At 40.4% G+C, this 17,416-nt stretch overlaps 1 protein-coding gene across 4 annotated transcripts in view; it reads right to left on the reverse strand.

Annotated features, from left to right (window-relative positions):
* Positions 1 to 17,416, reverse strand: part of APBB1IP (amyloid beta precursor protein binding family B member 1 interacting protein) — a 151,142-nt gene that overhangs the window by 54,153 nt on the left and 79,573 nt on the right. For all 4 annotated transcript variants that reach the window (XM_049881782.1, XM_049881781.1, XM_049881779.1 and 1 more), the window contains 2 exons: positions 17,108 to 17,267; positions 15,863 to 15,984 (listed from right to left, as the gene is read on the reverse strand). In XM_049881782.1, the coding sequence (XP_049737739.1) occupies positions 15,863 to 15,984; positions 17,108 to 17,267 (282 nt within the window). The remainder of the gene's footprint in view (positions 1 to 15,862; positions 15,985 to 17,107; positions 17,268 to 17,416) is intronic.

A 17,416-nucleotide genomic window follows, 5' to 3' on the forward strand; every position in this document is an offset into this window, starting at 1 on the left:
AGCAGAATTACATGGTGGATACTACATAGGAGCCCAAAGTCCTCTGCAGCAGATATTCTGTCTTATCAAGAGAAGCTTGAAACCTGGATTTTTATAAATATAAGAAACTAATTTTTTAAAAAAATAGGTTATATATTTTAGAGCAGTTTTAGGTCACAGAAAAATTGTGCAGAAAGTGTAGAGGGTTCTCATATACTGCCCCAACCCCCCTACTGTTTCCCTGATTATTACATCTTGCATTTCTGTGGTACATTTGTTACAACTGATGAGCCAATATTGATGCGTGATTATTAACTAAAGTCCACAGCTCTCATGAGGGTTCACTCCTTGTGTTGTACAGTCCTATGGGTGTTGACAAATGCATAATGCCATGTGTCCACCATCATAGTATCCTGCAGAATAGTTTCACTGCCCTAAGAATGCCCTGTGCTTCACCTATTTATCCCTGGCCCTTCTCACTCCACTCCTGGCAACCACTGATCTTTTCACTATCTCTATAGTCTTGCCTCTTCTAGAATGTCACATAGCTGGAATCATACAGTGTGTAGTTTTTTCACTTTGTGATAGGCATTTAAGGTTCCTCCATGTCTTTTCATAGCTTGATAGCTCACTTCTTTTCACTGCTGAACAATACTCCATTGTGCATCTGTACAGTTTATCCATTCACCCGCAGAAAGACATTTTGGTTGCTTCCTATTTTTTGCAATTATGAACAAAGCTGCTATAAACATTCATTCATGTGCCAGGTTTTTGTGTCGACATCTGTTTTCATGGCAACTAATTTTATTTTTTATAAAACACTGTGAGGGTCAATCACAACATAGAGTTTGCTACTTGGCAATTCTAAGGATAGAGAGAAATAGAAAGGGCATTTCTGGAAAGAGAGCCAGTCTAAATAAAGGTAAGAAAGACCATTATTTCAACGCACTCTTCAATGGGTTCATGCTCTTTAAGCTAGGTTTATATTATGTATCAGTATCTTATTAATACTGAATATCAATAAAATGGCTAAAAGTACATATTAAATACATAAGTTACCTAAAAATCATGAGTACTCAGGGGCTAATTTTTATATAATTAGTACAGCTGAGGGATCCATACTGGTGTGAATATTATGAGTGACCACTGCCACACCCTAGCTTTGAGGACTTTCATATGAAAATTTAAGAGTTTTATAAAATAATACATTAAAAACGTGTTAAATGTAGAAAACAGACCTCAGGAGCACATTCTTTTAACTTAAGGCACCCACTGAATCTAGGCACAAATGTTTATTTAGACCATAGAAGTGTTTTTCAAAGTGTGATGTTCAGACTATCTTGATGCTTGATAAGATGCATATCCCTGGGCTCCCAACGTACTGAACTGGAATCTTTGGAGCAGGGCCTGGAAATCTGCATTCTAGCAAGCTCCCTGGATGATATTCATACACACTGAAGTTTGAGAACTGAGCATACTAGATACAAAGTTAGGAAGCACAGAAAACAACAAATGCTGGTGAGGCTGTGGGGAGATTGGAACCCTTATCCATTGCTAGGGGGACTGATAATGGTACGAGCACTGTGGAAAACGACATGGTACTTCCTCAAAAAGCTAGAAATAGAAATACCTTATGATCCAGCAATCCCATTCCTAGGTATATATCCTAGAGATCTAATAAAAGAGACACGGACAGACATATGCACACCTCTGTTCACTGCAGCATTACAATAGCAAAAAGATGGAAACCACTTAAGTGCCCATCAATGGATGAATGGATAAACAAAAGGTGGTACATACATACAATGGAACTACAGAGCTATAAAGAATACTGATGAGTCCTGGAAACATCTTATAATGTATGTGAAATTGGAGGACATTATGCTGAGTGAAATAAATCACAAAAGGACGAATACTGTATGACTGCAATTTTATAAGACGACAAGAATAGACATACATACAGAGACCAATGCTCAATGGTGGTTACCAGGAATGGGGGAGGGGGGCGGTGTAGAGGGGCAAGCACTCTTGACACAGTAGACACTTGTTATTTTGGGTGATGGGAAAGGTAGTATCGGATGTGGGTGAAGTGCTCACAGGCTGACCAAGGTAAATGGTATTATTAAGAAGTACACGAGAGAGGGACATTTTTGGTAAAGGATGACAAATATAATAATATAATTTTGTAACAACAACCAAAACATATGTGTATGTTTACACAAATATGTACGTAGGTATATATATATATGTATACGGGTATGAATATGTGGCAGAGCTGTGATAGCAAAGCGGTTAAGAGCTCAGGCTGCTAACCAAAATGTTGGCAGTTCAAATCCATCAGCCGCCCCTTGGAAGCTCTATGGGTCAGTTCTAGTCTGTCCTATAAGGTCACTGTGAGTTGGAATTGATTTGACAGCATACAGCAAAAACAATGACTATGCGGGTACATATGTGTGCACAAACAGATGTATCTATAAGCATATATACATACAGGTATGTGTGTGCATGCATGTATATCCATATATATAGTAAACACAATTACAGATACTTCTTAGACATAGCCAAACACCTCACAAGATTGGTTTTCTGAGTTTGAAGGTTTAGGATCATAGTCTCATGGGACAACTCAGGTAACTGGCATAATATAGTTCCTAAAGTGTGTGTTTTATATCCCAATGTGGTTAAGTAGTGTCTGGGTTCTTAAAACCTCACGAGTGGCCACCTAAGATACAACTATTGAACAAAAGAGAAAGGTGCAAACTAAAGACTCAGAGAAGAAAGTCTACAGGACTAACAGCCTACATGAATTAGATGGTGCCTGGCTACCACTCCGAATGGTTCTGATCAGGGCCACAATAGATGGATCCTGATAAAATGGGAGAAAAATGTGGAACAGAACTCAAATTTTTAAGAAGCCCAGACTTACTGGACCAGTTGAGACTACAGGAGTCCCCAAGACTATCATGCTAAGATATTCTTTAAACTTTAAACTGAAATTATCCCTTGAGGTCACCTTTTAGCTAAATAACAGATTGGCTCATAAAATAAAGAATATCATCCGTGTGTAACGAGCTCCTTTAAGAATCATCTATATGAGACCAATGGTCAAAAAACTGCTCTAAAGCAAAGATGAGAAGGTAAGGGGGCTGGGAAACTAGAGTACTGGAAATGGTACAACCAGAACAGAATGAATGAGACTGACTTCATATCGTAAAAAATGTAACCAATATCCATTAATAATCTGTATAGAAATTGTTAAATGGGAACCTAACTTGCTGCATGAAATTTCACCTTAAACACAATATTCTAAAAAAGAGAAAGGAAAAAAAAAAGTTAGGAAGCAAATTGAAGGCAAGTAATATTTACAGAATTAGAATATCTCTTAGAAAGAAAGTGCATAGAAACGGCAATTTGTTAAAATAAGTAAGGAAAATAAGTCAAGAATAATTCCTTCTACAATTTTTATTGAAAATGATCTTTTTAAAATACATTTTCAATATGTTTTTATTTGCTTTTGACAGAACAGTATAGTCTGAATTAAAAAAAAAATTTAGTGTAATTATAATACATAAGGAGTCATGGTGGTGCAATGGTTAAGCATTCAACAGCTGATCCAACCCACCCAGCAGCTCTGTGGAAGAACGACCTGGCATCTGCTCCTGTAAAGTTTACAGTCTAGAAAACCCTATGGTGCAGTTCTACTCTGTCACATGTGGTCATTATGAGTTGAAATTGACTGGATGGCACCTAAAGACAATTATATAGGATTGAGAAAATTATTTTAATTTTACATGTTTGGCTTGAAGACTACTACTTAGAATACCACCTTTGAGAACTCTGTACAAAGGTTTTCAATGCATGCTTTTCATTTAATCCTTATAAAACCAAACCAAACCCATTGCTGTCAAGTCAATTTCGACTCATAGTGACCATATAGGACAGAGTAGACTCGACGGCAATGGGTTTCGTAAAGGGCAAACCATTTGCATCATCCAGGGACCACTACAAAGGCACAGAGGTCCTTAAATATTGGGTGTCTTTGGGCCTCCAGTGAACAGTGAACAGGCTAGGGTTGGGGATCAATGCAGCACACCTGAATGAATTAGTGGCCCACACTGAGGAAGATCAGACAAGACCATTGCTCCCAATTCTTCTCTTCCTCTCTGGGTCAGAATACATCTATGCCCACTCTCAAGTGACTTGAAGTATCTCCCCCTAGAATGGGCAGAGTTTATTTCCTTGCCCCTTTATGTTAAGTTTGGCCGCATGACTCGCTTGGGCCAAAAGAATGTGGGTGGAAGAGATGGTGCGCTAGTTCTGAGCAAAAGACATGAGGGGCATCATGTGTTTCCATTCATTCTTTTGTACTCTTGCCATTCAGCATGAGAGGAATATGTCATGTGTAGCTGCCAGTCCAAGGACAACAGAAGACATGTGGAGCTGCCTGAATCTGACTCACATTCTGGAGCTAAGGATAGATGATTTGCAGACCAAGGAGAGAGGAAATGCCTGTTGTTGTAAGCCTCCAAGATTCTTAGGGTCTATTTCATGCACCAAGGAGCTGCAGTGGCTCAACGATTAAGCTCTTAGCTGCTTAAGGCTGGCAGTTCGAACCCACCTAGCAGCTTCACAGGAGAAAGACCTGGTGATCTGCTTATATAAGGATTATAGTCTAGGAAACCCTATGGAGCAGTTCTACTAGACATGGGATCGCTATGAGTCAGAACTGACTCGATGGCACCCATCAACAACATTTCATGCATAAGGAACTGACAAATATACATGACCACACTGGCTGGGGAGAGGATCCACGGCACGTAAGCCAAGGGGGACTTTCCTTTAACATAGTAGTCCATAGTGGGGTACCACAAAGGTGCTTACTGTATGGCTTTCCCTCCAGTGGGCCTGTCTCTGGATGGTCAAAGCTGACCTTGGCCAATAAAGGGAGACTGGAAGGAAATGGAGGAAAGGCCCACAGTGGTTCATGCCTGGAACCTTTCTGCACCTGAGGGGAAGAATGAAGTTGTGTTTCTCTTTCTGCTCCTCATTCATGCAACCACAACCACCACCAAATTTCAGTTAAGGAACAGAACAATCTACGGAACGAAAATTGCTGAAAGTATTAACAGTGATTCTTGTTGAAGAGTGAGATTGTGGGCAATTTAATTTCCTTTCTTATATTTTTCTGTATTTTCTAATTTTTTAAAAGATAATAAATTGGTATTTCTGAAGTCAGAAAAAAAGATGTAATTTAAAAAAGCACTAATGAGTAGCAATTGTAAGGTTAACTGAGATATGTTTTTTAAGACCCTCACTGAAAAACAAATTCTGAAGGCTCCTCCAAAACCATACCAAACCCTCTGCCATCAAGTTGATTCTGACTCATAGCGACCCTTAGGACAGCACAGAACTGCGCCATAGGGTTTCCAATGAATGGCTGGTGGATTCAAACTGCCAACATTTTGGTTAGCAGCCAAGTTCTTAACCACTGCATCACTGGAGCTCCTAGCATAATGTTAATACTGCAATAATTTTCTGTCTCTAGATACAGTCACAGTTCTTTTGGTTGCAGCAATGTCTCTGGTCTTGTACAGTGGGACTACATGTCAGTATAACTGGGAAAAAGAAAGCTTTCAGGTTCTAGCTGGCTTTCATTTGAACATCTGCTGGTTACTTAGGTAAAGCAGATCACCCTGTGACTACAACTGACTAGACAAGATTTTTCTTAATGACAACCAGGCTGGCAAACCAGGGTTTCAAACCAGTTCAGACAGGTTCAGTCACAGCCAGGAAGTGAAACTGGAACAGACCTGAAGTTTAAAAAAAATTGGGTTATCCAGAACAACAAATTAAATGGGAAAAATCACGGGTCAAAGCCCTAGAGTGGGAGCTTCAGAAGAGGCACAGTGAGCCCTTTCAGGAGCCTGATGCATGAGACTGAATTACCGGCAGAACTGTGGAGAGCAACACGCATTCAAAGTGGTGCTGTCTCAGCCACCATCTTTGAGCGAGACATTGCTGTTGCTATGCAATGCGTATGCTGCCCTTGTTTTCTAAGAGGGACATTAAGTTTCTAGCAGTGCTTCGACCTGTAAGTTTTCCTGTTCCAGTTATCACTCTGGTTCACCCAAATTTAAAAAATTCAGGTCTGTTCTGGTTTTGCTTCCTTGGTCATGACTGAACTGGGAAGAACCAGTTTGAAGCCTGGCGTTGATCTCTGTTTTCTTAGCTGTAAACTAGGAATAATAATACATTGTTCTTAACTATCTTAGTTGTGGAGATTAAAGATAATATATGCAAAGCCTCCAGCCTAGCACATGTATTAAGTAAACAGAAGTAGTTTATTATTATTTTTAGTAATTTTTCTCTTCCTCTGGATCATCTGTATTTTATAAAAAAATAAGCTTTGTTACAAGCTTTGGTGAAAATAAGTTCTTAGGCTTGACACTTTAACAAAGATATCAATAATATTCAATATAAGTTGGTTCTTATAAGTATCCTTATCTCTGGAAGTTTCTCTTTGCAATCACAGAGGAAAGCCCATTAACACAAAGAAAGCTTTGAGGGATAATAAGCAGAGTGACAAAAATTCAGTCAATTACTTTTTCCCTTTGTAAATGCCCAGGGTTCTGAGAATAGGTGAGATGGGAGTATCTCAACTATGGAAAGATTTCCACTATCTCTTGAGAAAGGAAAACAACTCAAAGAAAAATTTAAGGAGCGTATCTCAAATTACTTAAATACAATATTGGTCATCTGAGAGAAAAATACTTAAGTGAAATGTATAAATTTTATGCTAAATTTTAGATAAAATGAAAAAAGTTTTTTGAAGGTGAGAGGACTCAACATGTTTAAAGCCAAGTTCATCATCTTCTGCTCTCAATCTATGTCTTTCCTTGTGCTTCCCACCTCAGTGAACGGCACCAGATTCCACCCCATTCCCTAGCCTGAAACCAGGATATCATCCTTGTCTCTTACTTCTATGCCTTCCCACCACCACTGCAACCAGTTGGTCACCATATTCTGAAAAATTCTACCTCCTAAATGTCTCCCAACCCCTTCCAGTCCATTACCGTCTCCTCTTTCTGGGCTTCTGTAGCAACCTTCCCATCACACAGCAGCTTATACTTTGTTTCTCAGAATCTATTCTCTTATTGTATACTCTTTCCTCCCATTTAGAATTCTTAAATTGCTCCCTGAAATCCTCAGCATAAAGTCCAACCTCCTTAAAAAAGTTTATAATGTCATTTATGATCTTGTTCCTACTTCTCTCCAGTTAAATAGAGTTTTGCTAGGAGCATATGATTTGGTTAAAAACAACTGAATCAGAACAAAATCATAGCAGAAAACAACAAATTGGTTAAAAGCTTCCCCAGGTACTTATTTCTCAGATCTGAGTAATCCTGATGCACTGTAGAAACAATATGATGTATCTTTAAGCCTTCTGGACCATGTGTCAGAATCTTCCAAGTTTTTTCTTTTTTATTAATATTTGACTTTTAGCCGATTTTGTTTGTTTGGCATATCCTTGTAAAGTTTAAGCTCTGCATTAAGATATCAGAGAGTGGGCATGTATAAACCAACAACCTGATGCCATTGGCCTTTGCTACTCCTTGTCCTTACCTCACCCATGCATGGTCCAGCCATACAAACTATTTGCCCCTTCTCTAAATGCATCTTTGGCTCACTTACTTTGGACACATCACCAGGAAAAACCAATTCCTAGGAAAGGACATCATGTTTGGTAAAGTAGAGGGTCACCAAAAAGGAGGTAAACCCTCCATGAAATGGACTGACGTAACAGCCGCAACAATAGGCTCAAGCATACTAACAATCATGAAGACGGCAAAAGACCAGGCAATGTTTCGTTCTGTTATACATATGGTCACCATGAATCTGAGCTGATTCGACAGGAACTAACACCACCATCAAATGTGCCTCCTTCTTGTTTCTTAGATTTTGTACATGTTCTCTGCCTAGAATGCTTGCTTCTACTTTCCTCTTCACCTGGCTAATTCCCACTTCTTTTTCAGGTTAGACATAATTTTCTCTTGAGTAACCTTCCCTAACCTCCCTCCTATGTGCTCCCATAGCACTTGGCACTTTATTCCATCACAGCACTTAACCACAGTGAATTCTATTTCCCACTTCCCTTCTGTCTCCTGTTTTCTTTTGTTTCCTCTTCTTGAGTTTCAGCCTACTTCTATTTCATGTGCCCAAATTTATTGTCCTCTACCAGTGATATTCTTTTAAAATTGATGATATGGAAACCCTGGTGGTGTAGTGGTTAAGTGCCATGGCTGTTAACCAAATGTTGGCGGTTCAAATTCAGCAGGTGCTCCTCGGAAACTCCATGGGGCAGTTCTGCTCTGTCCTATAGGGTTGCTGTGAGTCAGAATCGACTCAACGGCAATTTTTTTTTTTTTAACTGATGATACCAACTTCCTAAAACTTTCTTTTTAATTCTGTTCATTAATTTCATAGATATGTTGTCCTAAGTCTTTTAGATACTGTTTCCCTTCGGGTCCTGTAGTATTTCTCATAAATACTATATTGGCTTTTCCTCTTTACTCATCTTCTATGAAGATAAGATTGTTCTATAGTCAGTATTTGTCAACAGACAAAGTAAATAGTTAATTCCACTCTCCATGCATCTATGTAGTAGATTCCTCCCTGTTATGGATTGAATTGTGTCCCTCAAAAATGTGTTTCAACTTGACTAGGCCATGATTCCCAGTATTGTGTGATCGTCCACCATTTTGTCATCCGATGTGATTTTCCTACGTGTTGTAAATCCTACTTCTATGATGTTAATGAGGCAGGACTAGAGGCAGTTATGTTAACGAGACAGGACTCAATCTACAAGATTAGTCTTAAGCCAATCTATTTTGAGGTATAAAAGAGAGAAGTGGTGGCAGAGAGATGTGCGGACCTCATACCACTAAGAAACAAGACCCAGGATAATAGCGCATCCTTTGGACCCAGGGTCCCTGTGCTTAGAAGCTCCTTGACTAGGGGAAGATTGATGACAAGGACCTTCCGCCAGAGCCAACAGAGGGAGAAAGCTTCCCCTGGAGCTGGCACCCTGAATTTGGACTTCTAGCCTCCTAAACTGTGAGAGAATAAATTCCTGTTTGTTAAAGCCATCTTCTTGTAGTATTTCTGTTACAGCAGCACTAGATAACTAAGACACACACCCCCCACCCTCAATCAGGATTAGGGCTGAGGGGTTGAACTGATTGCCCAACTCCTAGCTTTACTACTCTACTGAGCTGACATCTTCCTCAAACCCAAGTGCCTGACCTTGGTTATGAGAAAAAAAAATATAGTAATTGAAAAACTAAAATCCTCAGCATATAGCATTACTAGAGCTCTTCTGTTCTATCAATAGCATTTTGTGCATGGGGGCTTAACCTCAAGAATGCACTATGCCATAATCTCTGTCCTACACTTCTCCCATTTTAAGCCTGGAAGTTACGCTTTAATTATTTTTGCACGTCTTTATCTCTAGCTGGGTTATAAATTTCTTGAGGGCAAAAATTATCTTAATATTTGCATACTCCATAGATAGCACAAGGCTACTACTCATGTAATAGATACTCCATGGTTTAGTGGTAGGATTCTCACCCTCCATGTGGGAGACTCAAGTTCAATTCCGGCCAGTGCAACTCATACACAGCCAGCACCAGTCTGTCAGTGGAAGCTTGTGTGTTCTAAGATGCTGAACAGGTTTCAGCGGAGGTTCCCAACTAAGATGGACTAGAAGGAAGCTCATGGTGATCTACTTCTGAAAATCAGCCAATGAAAACCCTATGGATCACAATGGTCCGATCCACAATCAATCACAGGGATGGTGCAGGACTGGGTAGCATTTTGTTCCATGCATGGGGTCACCACAAGGCGGGGACCAACTCAATGACAGCTAACAACAACAAGAAACACAAGTTAACGTTTGTTGGAGCGCATTCCATTACAGACTCCTCATACATGTCAACACTGGAAAGACATTCAGTATTTTTGAAACCTTTTATGGAGATTCTACTGAATACGTTCTTCAGAATCTCAGCCTTTGCCCTTTATGATTTTTGGTTTAATCCAGTTTTTCATGCACAGCCAGTTTCTAACCAACTCTTCAAATACTTCCTAGGCTGCACCACGATTTGGGCCAGATCTAGCCTGCAGGCTCACAGATGTAATAAGCACGAGTAGTGAGTAGAAACAGGATCTCAGTTCTGCTCTACCCTATTCTGGGAATCATCACTTCATGTAAGTGATGTCATTACATTTTAAAAAGAATAACAGCTCAAATGAAATATAAGATGTATCTGGATTTTTGAACTAATTGCCTGAGGCATTGCTTGAGGAAAAAAAAACTAAGGCAACTAAACAAAACAATTTCTGGGTTAGGTTTGTGTAAGAAACTCCTTCAGGAAATAGTCTCTAGGACTTTTATTCTCTTGCTGTAAACCTAGCATAAAACAATAAAAAGAAAAAATAGGCTTTATTTATTTATTTTTAAACCATCGAAGTGTCTCAGTATCTTAGTTATCTTGCACTGCTGTAACAGAAATACCTCAATGGATGGCTGTAACAACCAGCAATTTATTCTCTCACAGTTTAGGAGGCTTGAAGTCCGAATTCAGGGTGCCAGCTCTAGGGGAAACTTTCTTTCTCTGTTGGCTCTGGGGGACGGTCCCTGTCATCAGTCTTCCCCACCCGAGGAATTCCTCAGCACAGGGACCTTGGGACCAAAGGACGTGCATTTCTCCTGCCTCTTATTTCCTGGTGGTACGAGGTCCGCACATCTCTCTGCTTACTTCTCTCTTTTATATCTCAAAACAGATTGGCTTAAGACACAACCTAATCTTGCAGATTCAGTTCTACCTCATTAACATAACTGCCTCTAGTTCTGCCTCATTAACATCATAGGATTTACAGCACGAAGGAAAATCACATCAGATGACAAAATGGCGGACAATCATACAATATTGGGAATCATGGCCTAGTCAAGTTGACACACATTTTGGGGGGACATAATTCAATCCATAATTGAATTCAATCAACATAAGGCTTTTGCAAAGATTTTTCAGGTATTCCAAAATTACTAAAGTCTCTCTTTTAGGAGCCATGATGTTGCAAATGGTGGTAGCTCAGCTGGTAACTGAAAGGTTGGCCGTTTGATTCTACCCGCGGGACCGGAAAAAAAGGCCTGTCAATCTACTTCCAAAATCAGCCACTGAAGCAGCTAGGAAGCACTGTTCTACTCTGACTCATATGGGGTCACCATGAGTCAGAGCTGACTCGATGGGGAATGATTTGATTTTTTGGTTGGATATCAGTACGAGGATGGTCACAGTCACTTCTCTCATCCTAAGGGCAGCAGGCTGACGCTGCTACCCATGCAGAAGCACTGATCAGAAAGATAGACGATTCAACCCAAAACTGAGAAAACCGAAATACTTAAAATCAGCCACTTCTAGGACCATCCACTGAAGTTTTGGCTCTTAAATCTGATCGGAGATTAGGAGAATCTGCTTCCTTGGTGTATTACTGGCCAAAAGAATTCATTAGGGGGGACTTCTGTTTCCCTCTATAATGGAGTAGCCTAGCCTGCAGCATCAACAAATAGCTGGAAAAGCCACATTTAAAAAGAAAACTGTTTGATGGTGTTAGAGAGCTGCCAAGGCAACCAGAACACCAGGACCCAAGAATCAAGAGAGAAAAGAACCACAAGAAGGTATCCAGACAATCTGAATTGTGTTTCCCTTCAAGGCATTTGTCAGCTCTTAGCCTGAGGTGAAAGATTGAGAATCAGGGCAAAGGAGTGGAAAAGTGGATATTGTAATGGACAATAGACATTTGACAATGTGCTGGAGCCACTGACATCAGGTAAATTAAACTTAAAACCACAATTCAACCATACTCACAAGTACTACACAGCCACAGAATGGCCAAAAAATAACCCCAAAAAACAATGCTGAGTGCTGGTGAGAATCTGAAACAGGAATTCTCATACGACATTAATATAGGAGGGTAAATCAAATCATGGAATCATTCTGGAAAACTACTTAGCAATAAAAGTATCTACAAAAGCTAAATGTATAATAGCCTAAGAAATGTCTAGAGATGGTCAACAAAGACATGTACAAGGATGTTCCCAACAATAGTACCTGCTAAAACCCCAAGCTAGAAACAAGTCAAATGTCCATCAACAATAGAACGGATAACTACATTCTGATATAGTGATACAAGGGAATAACAAGCGGCAATGAAAAAGAAGAAACTACTGACATATGCAACAAACTGAATGAATGATGAGTGAAAAAAATGCTAAACATAAAGACTACAGTGATATGATCCCATTTCATATGAAGTTCAAAATTGGTAAGATTCATCTAAGGCAACAGAGGTCAGGAGAGTGGTTGCCTTTGTAATGGGGAGTAATGGCCAGCAAGGGGCACGAGAGAGGCTTCCGGCGCACTGATAATGTACTCTATCTTGGTATGGGTGGTAGCTACATGGGTACATTCACTTTGTAAAACTTCACAGAACTGCAGACTTAGCATTTATGCACTAATTCATTAGACACTGTAGCAAACTGCAGATGTCCACTGATAACCATTCTCCCCTTCCTCCTCTTAGTTACACAATAGTATAGCTGTGTTGCAAAACTCTGGGAATTTTTTTTTTTTTTTGTACTTTAGATGAAAGTTTACAGAATAAACTAGTTTCTCATCAAACAGTTAGTACACACACTGTTCCATGATATTGGTTAACAACCCCACGACATGTCAACACTCTCCTTTCTTAACCCTGGGTTCCCTATTACCAGCTTTCCTGTTCCCTCCTGCCTTCTAGTCCTTGCCCCAGGGCTGGTGTGCCCCTTTAGTCTTGTTTGTTCCATGGGCTGAAGGGTGAACCTCAGGAATGACCTCATTACTGAGCTGAAAGGGTGTCTGGGGCCATACTCTCAGGGTTTCTCCAGTCTTTGTCAGGCCAGCAAGTCTGGTCTTTCTTTTCGAGTTAGAATTTTGTTCCACATTTTTCTCCAGCTCTGTCTGGGACCCTCTATTGCAATCCCTGTCAGAGCAGTCAGTGGTGGTAGTCAGGCACCATCTCATTGTACTGGACTCAGTCTGGTGGAGGCGGTGATAGATGTGGTCCGTTAGTTCTTCGGACTGATCTTTTCCCTTGTGTCTTTAGTTTTCCTCATTCTTCTTTGCTCCCAAAGGGGTGAGACCACTGAAGTATCCTAGACAGCCACTCAGAGGCTTTTAAGACCCCAGACGCTACTCACCAAAGTAGAATATAGAACACATTCTTTATAATCTATGTTATGCCAATTGAACTAGATGTTCCCCAAGATCATGGTCCCCACAGCCCTCAGCCCAGCAATTCATTCCCTCAGGGAGTGTGGATGTGTCTATGGAACTACCATGACCTTGCCTTGTACAAGTTGTGCTGGCTTCCCCAGTATTATGCACCGTCTTACCCTTCATTCAAAGTTCCACTTATCTATCGTCTATTAACTATTTTTCCATCCCCACCCCTCCCCCCCCTCGTAGCCACCAAAGATTGTTTCTTTATATATGTAAACCTTTTCATGAGTATGTATAGTAGTGGTCTTATGCAATATTTGTCCTTTTGTGGTTGACTTATTGCACTCAGCATAATGTTCTCCAGATTCATCCACGTTACGACATGCTTCACAGATTCATCGTTGTTCCTAATCATTGGGTAATACTCCATTGTGTGTATGGACCACAGTTTGTTTATCCATTCATCTGCTGAAGGGCATCTAGGTTGTTTCCATCTTTTTGCTATTGTGAACGCTGCAATGAATATGGGTATGCATATGTCTGTCTGTGTGATGACTTTTATTTCTCTAGGATATATTCCTAGGAGTGGCAATGCTGGATCATATGGTATTTCTATTTCTAGCTTTCTAAAGAAGCAGCCTATCGTTTTTCCAAAATGATTGTATCTTTGCGCATCCCCACCAGCAGTGCATAAGAGTTCCGATCTCCTCACAGCCTCTCCAACATTTGTTATTTCCTGTTTTATTGATTCGTGCCAGTAATGCTGGAGTGAGATGGTATCTCATCGTGGGATTGATTTGCATTTCTCTTGGCTAGAGATCACGAGCATTTCCTCCTGTATGTTGGCCACTTGAATGTCTTCTTTGGTGAAGTGTCTGTCATTTCTTTTGCCCATTCATAATTGGATTACTTCTCTTTTTGTTGTAGGGGTGTTGGATTTTCTTGTAGATTTTAGAGATTAGACCTTTGTCTGATTTGAAATAGCCAAAATTTTTTTCCTGGAAACTATTTTTATAGATTCCATGTGAAAGGTGTTTCCTGGTATTGTGCAAAGTAGTGACCTTACTATAAACCCCAGCTTTCGCTGTGCATATGGTGGTTCAGGTACAGACTGCATTTCTCAGCTTCTCTTGTAGCTCAGTGTGACCATAATCTAAGTTCTGGCCAGTGTGGTGTGAATGAAAGTGCCATTTCCAGGTCTTTCCAGTAAGAAGGCTGGATGTGCACCCTCCTGCTGTGTCTTTCCTTTTCGTGGACTGCGAGATGGCCAGCTGGAGAGCTTGCCTTGGGCCCAGAGATGGAAGCAGTGTGTTGAGGATGCCACAGACATCCTACCCCTTTATGTCTGGACTGGCACGTGAGAGAGAAATAAGCTTTGCCTTGTTTTAGCCACTGACTTAGGGGGTCTCTTTGTTACAGCAGAGTCCCTGGGTGTTACAAATGGTTAAGGACTCAGCTACTAACCTAAAGGTTGGTGCTTGAATCTAGCCAGAGAAAGCCCTCAGAAGAAAGCCCTGGTGATCTACTTCCAAAGGATCACAGCCCTTGAAACCCTACGGAGCACAGTTCTACTCTGACACACGCAGGGCCTCCATGAGTTGAAACTGCCTGGATGTCAACTGGTTTGGTTTTTTGGTTTTGTTATAGCAGCTTAGATGGTACTCTAAGTGATACAGACCGTAAAGGATGGTACCGAAGGCAGTTTTGGGTTGAAAATTCTGTGCTTTTGTTATTTGATTTTATGACAAACAATAGTGTTTAACTGGTCATTGTGAATATGGCACCATACAACCTAGAGAAAATTCTAGAAAAAAGCACAGTAGAGGAAAGAATATTTTACTACAAGGAAGCTGCTCCAGAGTCTCCTAATTCTGCCTCCAGTGATATAGGACTTGGTTTCTTACCTGTAAAAGGGAAAGGTAGTCTGGGTGATCCTGAGAGTCTCTTCTACCTCTAACATTCCATGTTTTTCTTAGAAAGACTTAAGGGCCCTCATGCAATTACAGCTGGCTTGAAGCCACGATGTGAAAAGACCTATGTTCTCAGGCGCATCCTTGTACACATGACTTGAAGAAAACCATTTTCCAATATGAAGAACAAGGTTTTTTACATGTAGATTGTTTGCAGATCTAAATCACAACACACTGTACGTTTGCAAGGGGCTCCCTTTGGTGATTCCAGGATTAATCAGCACCAGGTATGGACAACAACAAAAAGAACATCTCTAAAATAATGAAGCATCACCAGCCAACAGTGCAGCAAGGCACATTGGGCTAACGGGGCCAGACATAAACAAGGGCAGAAGAAGAGGATCAGACAATAGGAAGGTATGTTCTGGATAGTGACTAAAAAGAAACAAAATGGATTCTTTTCTTTCTGGGTCCTTCAAAGGGCTCTTAGTTTCCACATGGCCTATTTTTTTTTATGAGCTGAATTTGTTTTTATTTGAAAGGAATGCATTTATGATATTTTGTGAGACAATGAACGATGTGGTTAGCACACAGGCGACGTTAAAAAAAATCCTTTATACTTTATATGGTTTAACAATATACAAGGTAACTCACCTGCGGGTTTTTAAATACAGCATATTTCTCCTCTTTCTGCAAAAACAGCAATTTATTCTCTGTGTCTCTTGTCCAATCTGATAAGACTTCAACAACATTTTCGTGGTCTTCAAAAAGCCTCTCTGATGAAACAAGAAAAGGCATTCTTTCAGACCCAACACATCAGCATGTCCAACCGAGAAACATACTCTCATTGAGTTAAACACAATGCTTCATACTTCTCATAGGCTTTTAAAAATTCTTTATTCTCACATGACGTCACACCGAAACATCCCTATTATGTTTACTCTTTGGTGTCAAGGCTTTTACTTATTTTCATAAAAAGCATGGTGGAAGAACCTACAGTATAACGACAACGGCCAGGTATCACACTTTTTTCATATGAGCATTTTTGACTTAAATGAGGCCCAGGCAGAGGCAAGCACCCTTACCTGTAAGAAGAATAATTAAGGCACAAATTGGTAGGACAACTTGAAATGGAATTGTGCACTATATGATGAATGCCGTGAAAACACTCCTAAAACTTGAAAAACAGCTTAGGAATACCTGAACCAAAGTTAAATTTAGTTAACAAAGTTAAATTTAGTGACATCAATTACGTCAATCGTTTTGTGCAGTCATCGCCAATATCCACTGCCGAATTTCCATCACCATAAACAGAAACTGAATGCTTCCTAAACAATGACCCCTTTTTCACCCATTCCTCCTGGCCCTGGTAACAACTAATTAAGTTTTTTGTTTTAACTACACCAATTTCTCCCAACTGTTCTTTGCTCTCTGGGGCTGAACCTCCTCGACTAGTCAAAGTGTCAGAGAAGAAGTGAGAGGGGATGAGGGAAGGAGGAATGAGCACTGATGTGAGCCTGTGGCAGAGTCATGCTATAGTTGAAAGCAGCTAACTCTAAAGAGACATTAGCTGACAGATATCCAGGCCTTACCACATCTGCTCAGCTTACTAAGCATGCAGTAAGAAGTATCATCCCATCACTTTCTTTCCCTTAGGGAACCACTAGAGAAGTGGCAATAATAACGTTCACATCCCCCAAGGTCTGGCCACCTGCTACTATCTGAGGCTCTTCACCACAAACAAGTGAAGAGGCACACGCCTCATCTGGCATAAGGGAAGTGATATACGGGACGTCTTGATAGCCTTGAACAAACTCTTCTTAATAAGAAACCAAAGCCCATAACAAAGTAAAGCCACAAGGTTTTGGATGACAGCCCATTGCTGGGGCTGGGACTTACCAATTTGTAGTTCGGGGTATATTTCATAAAGACACCAGTCTACATGGTAGTCACAGTGAGTTTTCTCAAAGAGGTTGTCTAAAACATCTCGGGCCAACTGCCTCTCATCCACCATCAACGACTTTGTGCTGTTATCATTCATGTGCACCTTGACCACGAGCTGAGGAGAAAGCCACAAGCAGCCAGTTTACTTTAGCAACTGGAGAAGGCCGCTAAGACCAAGGTTTCAAGGTCGCTCCTGGAATTTAAGTAAGAACTGTGTCCTGTGAACTCCATATAAAGTCACCCAAATGCAGAGCACTGTTTTAG

The sequence above is a fragment of the Elephas maximus genome, chromosome 4 (assembly GCF_024166365.1).
Source record: "Elephas maximus indicus isolate mEleMax1 chromosome 4, mEleMax1 primary haplotype, whole genome shotgun sequence".
NCBI classification, from domain to species: Eukaryota; Metazoa; Chordata; class Mammalia; order Proboscidea; family Elephantidae; genus Elephas; species Elephas maximus.